General features: G+C 41.5%; 1 protein-coding gene across 3 annotated transcripts in view; it reads left to right on the top strand.

The window, feature by feature from the left end:
* The window catches only part of ADAMTS16 (ADAM metallopeptidase with thrombospondin type 1 motif 16), a 93460-nt gene extending 91246 nt beyond the window's left edge, over positions 1 to 2214 (top strand). For all 3 annotated transcript variants that reach the window (XM_042463835.1, XM_042463837.1, XM_042463838.1), the window contains one exon: positions 3 to 2214. In XM_042463835.1, coding sequence (XP_042319769.1) covers positions 3 to 118 — 116 coding nt within the window. In that variant the 3' untranslated portion in view covers positions 119 to 2214. The remainder of the gene's footprint in view (positions 1 to 2) is intronic.
* The last annotated feature ends 9900 nt before the right edge of the window (positions 2215 to 12114 follow it).

Genomic DNA, 12114 nt, shown 5'->3' with positions numbered 1-12114 from the left:
AGATGCCTTCTGTAAGGATTACTTTTATTGGTGCCACTTGGTTCCCCAGCATGGTGTTTGCAATCATAGTTTCTATGGAAAACAATGCTGCAGGTCTTGCATAAATTCAAATTTGTGAGAACTGATCTAAAATATAAAGAAAGCAAAATGAGCTGTGTCTCCTAACTTGGGGCTGTGCCCAATAAACAAAGGAGTCTCAAGAGTTTGCTACTACAGTTTGTTCTGAAACTTAATTCTTCATTAATCAATCAGCCCAGATACAAAAGTGTAGTCAAAAACTACTCAGATAGGTGTGATGCCTCAAATGTCCTTTTCTGATGTGACCCACTTAGCTGCTTGCAGGTGGGTGTCCTGTTCTTCTGATGTGTGGACAGAAATGGATCTTGAGGAATGTGCTTTTACCCCAAAACTGTGAGTATTCCAAAAGGGAAAAGTGATCCTTAGGGATGCCACTGAAGAGCTGCCTGGAAAAGGAGCATCTGCAAAAAGCAGCAGAGTTATTAGCTGAGCATGAGAGAGGACTTTTTTTCCTTTTTACCTCAGTTATCATCATTAAATAACAATTCTGGCATTTTCTACTAGAAAGATTTCTGGTGTGAACACCCTTGAAATCACTGGGATCAGATAAAGAGGATTAGTGCATGGGAGCATTTCCATGGGGCACACCATGGGTTGTACTCAAAATATTTATTGCATTTTACTGATGTTTGTGTTCAGTTCCCAGTCATTTCATGGGACTGCTTGCAGGAGGTGAAGTCCTCCATGGCTTATTGCTGCTCTCCTGCAGCTAAATGCCAGTGACAGAATCTGTGAACACCCTGTGGAAATGAATACTGTAACTGATTACAGCAATTGAAATGTACTTGAGGCACTTTTGCCAATAAATGAACCTAAACTGCTTTAGGTAGAGCTGTAGCTTTTATCAAATATTGGGGAGGAAGGGAGACAAAAACCTCAGGGTGCCCTTTCTCTTTGTCAACATCTGGAAGATAATGAAATCTCTTTATGTTTTTTTTTCATCTGAGTGATCTTATTTAAATGTCCTTGTTTTATGCTTTACTGTTAAGTATAAAAGGTGTTCTGCCATCAGTGTTACTCAAGTGGCTGATTATACCAAAACTATGTTGTTTGCATTTAAACATATGGTACTACTATGTTAGATTCCAGCACTATAGTAGCATAATAAACCTATGAAATGTTTTTTTCTTTTTTCTTTTTCCAGTGTTTTTGCATTGTAATTGTTATTCAGGGCAAATAGAAAACTTCAAAGCAGCACTGAATGCTTTCATTGGCTGGAATTCTAGCCCAATTGGTTCTAGTTAGAGTAGAACCACTGAATCCATTCTTGATTGGGGAATCAAACTTTACAGAAAACCCACTGTGACTAATAACAGGATTTTGGCCATTAGACAATATGTATGTTCTGCAATTGTACAAAAGCTTAGAAATATTTTTATACAGTACTGTACATATTAATTCCTGAGAATTTCAGCTTTCATTCAACAAAGAAAGCGCCAGAACAGAAGGCCCTTAAAAGACCCTTTAGGGCATTATCAGCATGCGGCATTTATATGCCACATGATCTGATGATGCCCTAAAGTTGCCCAGAAGCTGGGGGCCTGCCCAGACATGGGTGGTTTCAAGATGCTCCACTGGCATGGAATTTGGAAACCACCATGGGGATGTAGCACAGTCACTAAAGGCGGTTTTTCCATGACCCCAAAAGGAGTGGATCTTTGCTGCTTCTTTTTGGGCTGCCTTCAAGGCAGATTGGGGCCATGGCGTTGCCATGGCCCCAATCCATCTTCTTGCTGGTCTGTTTTGCCCCTCGGTTTCTAGCCCTTATGCCTGTAAAATACCCCTAAATATATATGGGTTTTTCTTGCCACAGTCTCAAATACCAGAGCAATAGAGGTAAGGTATTAATCAGGCTTTGGTTCTTTTCACAGTCCTTACTCCACACAATTAATAAAAAGCAAGTGCGTTTTGTAAATTTGTACTTTTTGCAAAATGTATATGGGTCATAACATCTTGGGGGGGGGGGAATGCAGAATTTTTCACTTTTGTTTTATCAGAGTGTGAATCACCCTGGCTAAAAATGTGTATTGCAGTTAACAGCATTGGTGCTTCCTTAAGATTTTTGGTGCTGCCAATTCAAATGGGAATCTTGACTATTTATATTATCTGAAACTTAATAAATTTTTATTTGTTTCTGTAATGTGATATTTATTTACTTGGTGATATTCGGAGATAACTTGAAAGTGCATATCTCATAATACTATTTCTGATGTTTATACTTGGTTGTCAGTTTTTATTTTATCAATTTCTTGTCACGTGTACTACAAACATGTTTTAACTCATGTTTTGGGGAGCATTCATTAAGAAGATAGGTTGGTGGAAACATTTTACAGATCCTTTTGCTATGTCCCATTAGCAAAGCAAACATTATGAGAAGCATTATATATAAAGGAAGTTTCTGGGTATTTAATAAAGAATATGGAAATTTTCTGTATTAAAATCCATGCATTCTCAAGCTTCACTGCATGAAACCTCAAGATCATTTGGACAACATCTAAATAATTTTGTTTCTCATGTTATCTATTTAGACAAATTCTTCCTTTGCATGTGCACATGCCTGTTAAATAGGAAGGTCTAGCTCTTAGGGAATTAAGAAAGCCATTGTGGCATAGTGGTTTGAGCACTGGACTGTGACTCAAGACCAGGATTCAAATCCCCACTCAGCCACAGGTGACCTTGGACAAGTCATGTTTCTCAGCTTCAGAGGAAGGCAAAGGGAAACCCCTCTGAACAAATCTTGCCAAGAAAATGTCATGCTAGGTTCACCTTAGGATTACCATAGGTTGCAAAGATCTGGAAGGCACCCAGTATGCGCAGGTGTGCACACATTTTTGTTTGTGGTTTGTTTCTGTATAACTGCAAAACTCTGATCAATTTGTGTTCTAACAGCTGATTATGCTGGTGTATATTCTTTATAATGTCCATAGCTGAAGTGCACAGCATCATCCAGGAGCTCCTCAGTGTAGCTTTCTCTCCCACCCCTGGTTATTGATCTGCTACAGATTGTGGCTGTTCTTGAAGACCTAGAGAAGGCAGCTGCTAAGGGTGCTAGACAGCCAGACCATGTCCAGGTACATCATTGAAGTGTTCTACTTAGCAATGGCAAATAAGTATCCAGGTAAGTGCACCTTCAGTCTACAGAACAGATGGAGGAAACAAGCCAGTTCCAGGTCATACACAGGGTTTAGTCAAAGCAGAAGCATTCAAGGCCCAAACATGTAAAGCAGTCCTGAACAGGAGCCAAAGCTGATAATGGAGTCAACAGTAATTCAAGGTATATACCGACATTCAAAGATCCACAAAGCAAGACACAGCAGATAAAGTCAAAAGGAAGTGTTACAGCTGATTGTTTGTAGCAACAGAGTAGCCTTGACTGAGTTAATTTATAGCCATCTGTAAATTATCCCAGCTGCCCTAATTAGCTTAGTCCTTTTAAAGTAGATTAGCATGTTTTCCGTTCCTTTGCAATTAATACAAAAGAAACATTTGGTTACTTATGCTCAAAGGAGACCTTGGCAAAGGCCTCTGGCTGTAGGATTCCCAAAATACCAGAATCTGGATTTTTTGGAACACAAGAAGTTAATATATTTGCAGGGTGGGTGTCATTTGGCACCTGCATAATATTTTGGGCGGTGTGACTTTTGCAGCCTGATTCATGGTCCTCCCAGAGCTCAAGAAGAGCCTTATGTTTACCAATGGCTATTTAGAGCTACAGGTTGAGTCTCTCTTATACAGAATTCCAAAATCGGAAATACTCAGAAACCAAAAACTTTTTTAATTGGTTGTTGAGCTGCTGACACCTTTGTGGTTCAGTGTACACAACCTTTGTTTCATACACAAAATTATTTAAAATATTATATAAAAGTATCTTCAAGCTATGTGTATAAGATCTATATGAAACATAAATGAATTTTGTTTTTACACCTGGATCCTATCTCCAAGATATCTCATTATGTATGGATATGCAAATACAGGTATTCCAAAATCCAAAAAAATGTTTTCCAAAATCCAGAACACTTATGGTCACAAGCATTTTGGGTAAGAGAGACTCATCCTGTATATTTGCTGATTCTAATTTGCATATGTGATTGTTGCACTGACTTTACAAGGCTGGAGTTTACTTGCTTTGGTTTTTCTTAAGCTCTTACCTCTGTATGGCTGACTCCATTGTTGTCCTTAAGGTAAGGGACAGGCTTGAAACCTCACAAAACCCATAACATATTGTCTCTATGACAATGTTGCACAAGCTGTTGTAGGTACCAACATAGGTCCATATAAGTAGTCAATCAAAACGTTGGCTTTGAGACTGATTTTTGTATCTGTGCTTCAAGGATATAGATAGACTTTCTCCATTTTTGCTCCAGATAAATATTTCAGGGGAAAATACCACAATGGCTGGAACATCTGGTTTGCTTTTTTTTTTTAAATTAAAGATGCCATAGAAAGACTCACCATTTTTTATTACAAAAGAAGTGTTGTTACATGCTTTCAAGTTGTCCCCAACTTATAGTGACCCCAAAGCAAACCTATATTTTTCTGGGGTTGAGTGTGTGGCTTGCTTAAAGTCATCCAGTCAGTTTCCACAGCTGAGTAAGGAATCGAACCCTAGTCTTAAGAGGTTTAGTTTAATGCTCAAATAGCTACTCCACGCTGGCTGTCACAGAAGTAATGCAAGGTGAAAGAGAGTGCCCAATCTTTTCCCTCCACAACTTTCCCCAAAACTGAGCTATAATCACATACTGGAGCTACTAGCTTGGCATCAAAATACAGACACAATGAGACACCTGTACTTTCCCCTACAATGGCACAAACTGCATCTTTGTGAAGGGACATTTTGACTTGGAACAAGACCTGACCATTATTTTCCCAATGTTTCTCTAATCAAAAGCACTGCTTGCTTCTCCAGCTAAAAGTTAAAAATCAACAAATCAGTCACAGATCTCCCGTGTAAGATCTGTTTTGAGACACAGATTGATGCTAAGAGGAGATTATATGCAATATCTGTTTTTTGTTTGTTTGTTTTTACAGAACTACCAAAGTGGTGGTGATACATGTAAAAAGGAAATATCCCCATAATGAGAGCGGATTTGGCTAGAGTGAAGCTAGCCAAACAACTGATAGGGAATACACATCTTAATACACTAATATTCTGCTTTTCCAGTCTTCTGTATTACTTAACACATCATTCTTTCAACACTATAAAGCTTTCTGTCTGCTGATCTGCAAGCCAAGCTTAACATAATTTGCACTTTCCTAATGTGGTTTTGGATGAGTTCAAAAAGAACATTACCTCTTGGAAATCTTTGGGAAAGTATTTTGGTATAGCAACAGTAGCAGCAACATTAGTGGCTTGGAGAACATTTGTCAGATCCAAATTGACCCCAAAGATTCACCTTTATTCTCAACTAGTTCAAAACCTTTATTGAAGGCAGGAGCTTTCATGATTCTTAATTTGTTCCTATGTAAATCTCTGACTCATCCACCACAGTATCAGGGCTTGGCAGTGCAAACCTTTTCTCCAGCTGAGGAATTTTGCTGTTCTCATCATTTTTTGGTCACTTCAGGTCCTGTCCCTGGTTATTAACTTTGGCATTGCATAATAGCTATGCTGATGGCTGGGTCTGGGGAGTGGAAAGCATATACGTATTTATCCCATTGTCTGTCCCATTGTCTGTACTGAACAAATGTTTCCACTTCTCCCCATACCCATTCCCATGAATCTAAAGTCTTTGCAATCAAAGAATCAAAATATTTTGCTGTAGTCAGGATGTGCATAGAAACTCTTTTTTTTTTCTGAATGAGTCAGGGGGGGTGGGCTTTATTGACAGAGCCTTAACAATCATTTCTAAAACAACTTTTTTAAAATTAGGAAGAATAACCTGAAATGCAAATTAAAACATACTTTAACAAATATCCAAGCTGAAAAACATGGTGCTTTATCCAAGATTTCTTTTTTAAAAAAAGAACCAAACTAGCCCTGCTATGTGGAGAAAGCAAGGACCTCCAACCAGTTTAAAATTGAACATGCTTGTGTCCAAAGTTCATTTTTCTGCTTTCTTTGGTAACAGCCTTCAGAAAAGCAGGATATGGGGCTCTGGTTCATGGAGCATGTACCCAACTCTGGCTCTGTTGAACTCCCAGGTTCTTCCATTGTGTTGCAGACATCTTGCACATGAGCAACTTTGCCAGCATGGCATGCTTCCTAACATTTAAGGTCAGCTATTTTGGTCATACACCTGACCTCCTTCAGTCTGATTTCCTCCAGCTCCATTTTATTGCTGGCTGACTGCTTTACGTGACATCTTTTTAGGGCCTGGCATTTCTGTTTGTCAGCAGAACGATTAAATGCATGTTTCTCCAGATATGGCTGGTAGTGAACCACTGGAGCTTCAATGATGAGCCATAGTCGGTTCCCCAAACACTTGTAGATATTACTGTATTGAGGGTGGGGGAAAAGGCCTTCTCTAGGAGCAGGAACTGAGGAGGCCTGGAGTGATGGGGCCATAGAAACTCTTTTACAGAGGCAAATTTTAGCAGTCTGTGAAGAAATATCTCAAAGCATGGCTAGTCATGTCATATAGGCCTGTTTTGGCAGCCCCATTGAGGTGGAGGGCAGGAAGACAGATGAAGGCAGTGACTGGTGTCTGAATGGTGCAACAAGTTCTTAAGTTTTGGCCCAGAGTAGACATCATTTTGATGGTGCTCTCCACACAGTACAATGTTTGAGTTTGACAAGGTTTGAAAGGAACCCATAGAAGTAGGAGGGCTCATTGAAAGCAAAAAGCAAAAGAAGAAACCATGTAGGTTTTCATGTGTTCGCTTTGTGAAGGGCAGCTAATGCCAGAAAACACCTACAGTACCTTGTTTCACCCTAGGAACTGATGGTGACAGTGGTAAAGTTTCTGGTAATGGCTGGATAATCTAATCAGTGTTACAAAGAGGAAGGTGAATCTCCTTTTACTACTGGCTGAGGGTCTTAGATTTTAGCTCTCTTTAGCCATGTGAGATTGCCCTCCTCAAGCAGAGGATTCAGGGGAGAGATTTTCCTCAGGAACTCGGGGAGGGGGTAAATAAACCCATTGAAGAGTGAAAGGGTTTAAGATGTGTGTGTTTTTCCTCCATGTGATCAAATATTTCTTCATCTAAGTCCATCTAGCTAGTTTATCTTGGACAATTAACCCTTCTTTATCTGTCTTGGTAGCATCTCACTTATGGTATAACATCATGCCCTTATATTATTCAATAGAATTTATTGTGGGAGCTCATACTACAGTTATGGCTTATGTCTCAGTGGCACTTTTTCTAAAACACACAGGGTTGTAGCAATAATGAACACTATTCTCGTGCACATAAATTGAAGCCATCACATTATTACATACTGCCCATCCATTTGTTCTTGCAGGTGGAAGACAAGATTCTCAGTTTAGTGGATCCATCTCATGCTCTGAGTTCTAACCTGGTGAGGATGCCACCATGGGAGTTTTGAGTCTCTTGTAATGAGGAGACTAGCTCTTTGAGATTATTCCCTTAGCAAAACATGGCCTGAAATGTGATCCTTCCTTAGGAAATGGCTGATACAGGATTGCGAGTCTGTCTGTTTTACTTTAAAGCCACACAATACGCTTGTGTTTCAACCAAACCATAAAGGTTGTTTTGAATGGGCGACTAGTGATTCCTCCAAGTTCCCTAAAACAGCCACAAGAATGACTTGCTTTCCTAATATTATATTTAGCAGGAGTATCCTCTCTGTCTGTCTGGTCTATAATAATCTGAGGTAGATTCCATATTCAGGAGTGATGTCACTGAGGTTATAGCAGTCTCTCTGGCCAGTGCCTCCCTAGAGCAAACTTTTTATTGTAGGCCTGAGCTTAGGTGTGGTAGCAACCCTAGCCCTACAGTCTCTGTTTCCTTTTTCTCTCCCAGACAGTTACATGAGACATACCACATGATTTCTGTCAGACTTGAGCTCACAGACGATCTCCTTTCACCCTGGAAGACATTCAGGCTGAGCTTCCTGCTGGTCATCTTTCACACTCTCCAAATTATATAGCATTACATACATACAGGCAGGAGGTGCTGGGGGAAATACTTGGAAAGCCAAGAGGTGCATGGTTCCTTCTGCTTTTGAAACATCCAACAGTGATGCTGACTCCAGTTGTAAATATGTGATAGGCAATTAGGAGAGTATTTCTCTCCTAGACAGAGCAGAGAGCACTGTCATAGGAGACCCTGACCCCCATTCATAATGCACAATTTCTGCAGCTAGAATTTAACTCCTGGTCACAGTCAGACAAGAATTATGCCCTGTCATTTTGTTCACAGTCTGTTCAGTATTATTTTTAGTGCAGGAACAAATATTAAATGTGAACGTCAGCCCTGAAGCACTTGTCCATTTGGATTCAAGCAAATTTCACATTGGAACTGAAAGTCTAATTTCCATAGCTTACATTGCTCTTTTGAAGTTTCAGACCCCCAGCCCTCTCCTTCTCTTTCTTTCTGTTTCATACACACAAATGTACACATAACCTTGCCATCCTTACTCTATTGCAGTGGAAGATTTAAAACAATATGAATAATATCTCACAAATGTTCAAAACATCTCAATCCTGTGAACTCACTCGTAACATAGGTCTGTTACTGTTGTTCCCATGGTGGTACCTGATGAATGCTTCTGACAAAGCAGACTTAGGCGGGATACAGATGGGCAAAAAGGGGTGTGTTCATGACGTCATGAAGGTATAGCCTTCAGACGGCCCTTACCTGAATGAACACGCCGCCCGCAAGCCCCAAGCGGGAAGAAGCGGCATTAAAAAGGTGCTGCTTTTCCCCGCTTCTTTTCTATATACTGCGCAACTGCGCAGCTCCGTCTATAAGATGCTGCACCGGTACGCCAGAATTGTTACGCCGCTAATTTAAGTTGCCCATTTAAAAGCTCCGTGTCTGCTGCGTCGCATAATGAGTCGGGGTCCTGGAACATGCACAGTTTGCACCGAGGCTCTAATTAGAGTGTCAGATGCCATGCAGATGTGGAAGCTGCAGCACAGCTGCACTCTATTTTAATGCTCCTAACCCTAACCCTAACCCTAGAGCAACATGTACGCATGCGCTGCTAGAATTGGGGAAAGTTTGGAATTTAAAGTGAACCCCTACACACATTTCTGTGCCATTTTCACCTAACAATAAAAAACCCCTAAAACTTTAAATATTTACATATGTACAAGGGAGGTGATGGGGGATGGCAGGGGGACAGCGGTGGCAGCGGCGACAGCTGTGGCTGTGCATTGCAGATTCAGCAAGAGCGTGGGGACCAAAGGAGAGGAGGCATCCATGATGCTGGTGACACTACCAACGTGCAAGCGGACAAGGATGCCAACACCAGCTGATCACCAGCTGGCAGGAGACCACCATTGTTCTTGGGCAGGGCGAGGGAAAAAGTTTAAAGGGGCCTGGGCGCTTTAAATGTGCACATAGGCTTTCTGCCACTGGTGCTGAGCGCCGCAGCTGCGCATCCGCCAGCCGGCAAAAGAAAAAAAAAAGGCCCTGTTTTTGGCTGCCCGTGCAGAAGCTGCCTCTCTCTTTGCAGCGTCCTCCGAGGCAGCGGTATGGAAACTGCAGGTCAGAAACGGCCCCAGGTGAGGCGTCTTCACTGCCCCCCATGTGGAAGCCCCATACACCTGAGCCACGCCCCCGGGGCGGGCGGTCTGGAGGCTCCATATTCAGCAGAATACACCTCCAAGATGTCTTCCCCTGCCCGTCTGTACCTCGCCTTATAGTCTATTAAACTTATGCTATCAATGTCTTTCTCTCAGTTAGTTTGAAAGATGCTACAAGATCCTGTTGCATGTTATTTTCATATTCCAAATAGGAATAGGGAGACAGCTATGCCTTAAGGAATACTCACACACCCACTAAAAAATGTGTTCCAACCCATTTTTACATCCTCTGCAGTCCTTCAAAGGCATCAAAGGGGATCCATCCACATAGAAAAATAAAGGGCCACCAACTTGAGGGCAAATTGACATAAATTTCCGTAGTGCTATACTGTACTGGGCAAAGGTGAGAGCCCCGGAGCCATCTCAGAACAATGGTCAATCTGCGACCCAGCTGGTTGCACTTTGATCTATGGATAACTAAACAGACAGAGTTTTGTACAAAAGAAACATCTTCAAATTGTAAAGACCTCTGAGACATATCCAACTTGGAGGAAGGCACAAGCTCACCCACTCTCAATGCCCCAAAGAAGGCAGTGACAAAAGCCGCCTTAAAGTCCCATATCTGTAACATAGGGATAATATTAATAATTTTCCTGTTATATAAGGCTGTGTAAGATTGCATCATGAAAGTGCTGTTGAAACATACTAGCCAGAAAGGGGATATAGGGGGGCTGCCTGAGTGGCCTGAGGGAATCAGCACACCAGGGAGAAGAACCATCACTACTGCCTCAGAGAAGAGAGATCTGCAGCTGCTCTTACCATCAGCTTGTTGTGGCTTCTCTTCTTTGAGAACTGCATCTTTGTGAACTGCCTGCCTGCCTGCTAACTGTCTGTGTACCTTCAGTAGCAAGCTCTACATTCCCAGGTACTGAGCCATTGTTACCCTACACTGCCCCCAAACTCAAATAGTTTTTGCAGCAACCAGTAGCATCACTAGGAGTGCAGGGGGTAACACCCCAGAGGAGGGGTGACACCGCTTGGTCCGTCCTTCCTCTTTGGAGGATACCAAGAGCCCACTGTAATAGGGAATTGGCCAAGGCAGTAGACATGATTGCTCCTAAGCATCTCTTCCCATGAACTGGAGTCAAGTGAACCCACTGGCTCACTAGGGAGCTGGCACTGATGAAATGGATGGGACAGAGGGCTTGCTCTTCACCATAAACTTGGTGGGTGAGGACATGAGACAGAGACTTGTTTGTGGCTGCTGCCAGGCAGTGCAACACCCTTCTGCCAGAAGTCCAGTTGGAGCCTCTCGACTCACTCACATGAAGATGTTTTTATTCAGGCATGGGTTTTAGATTTAATATGTAGCTGTTTCTACCAATTTTAAAAAAGAACTTATAGTTGTGAATGCTCTCACACACACTCATAATGAACATGGTGGCAGTTCTGCCAGCACATCCATCCAACATAGCTATGGTCCTGGCACAATCTGAATACAAGATTCCTTTGTCTAGAGAATAGAAACAATGGAGCCAATGTAATAACTGATGTGTGACATTAATTATTGGAATTATTGCTCACCACTTGTCATTAGATCATCTGAACAATGTTTCTAAGCCCACACCTGTTTCTTTGCATTGAGAATAGCTACTGCTTTAGATCATTCCAGGTGGCAAAAACTGATGCATGATGCAGAACAGGCCAGCTACTATTCTCCACAGGAAGAGCCAGTTTTTTCAACCTCCAACAGTCAGATGGCTTAAACCCCAGATTTTGAACAATAATGAACTGTCTTTTATTTCATAAACAGGTTTGCTTTACCATTAAAATTGTTTCTAATCCCTCATTTTTGTCCTTAAAGGTATCCTTTACATTACCAGTGGGTCCTTATTAGTTGACATAGACATGTTGTATGAAATTGTGTTGTTCATTTCAAAGAGATTGCTGGGTGGGGGGGGGGGGGGGGAGGGTCATGGAATTCATCAAACTGCAGGATTCCTTAAAAATCCAGGACGAATAATGGGCGGATACTGGAATCATTCAATAAGGACTTGCTTTATCATCAACTTGATTTTTACTGCATGTCAGAACTCCTTTCTGTTCTGTTGTGTTAAGCAGTGGCCCCATACTTTGAAAAGGTTCTCATCTCTGAAAAAATGATTGAGTAAGGGGATTTAAGTAAATTTAGCAGGTGAAGTGATGGGGGATTTAGTATTTATCTACACCATACTGTAATGTCATTTTGACGATACAGCAGTGCTGGACACACAATACAGCATTTGGATGATACAATCGTTCAAGGGAGTGTACTAAATCACTCTAGCAGAAAAATGTAAATCCCTTACCAAATTACAAGTCCTAGGATTCCATGGGGTCAAGA

Source organism: Sceloporus undulatus, chromosome 4, assembly GCF_019175285.1.
Source record: "Sceloporus undulatus isolate JIND9_A2432 ecotype Alabama chromosome 4, SceUnd_v1.1, whole genome shotgun sequence".
Classification (NCBI taxonomy): Eukaryota; Metazoa; Chordata; class Lepidosauria; order Squamata; family Phrynosomatidae; genus Sceloporus; species Sceloporus undulatus.
The sequence above is the reverse complement of the archived record's forward strand: the minus strand, read 5'-3'. Positions and strand labels throughout refer to the sequence as shown.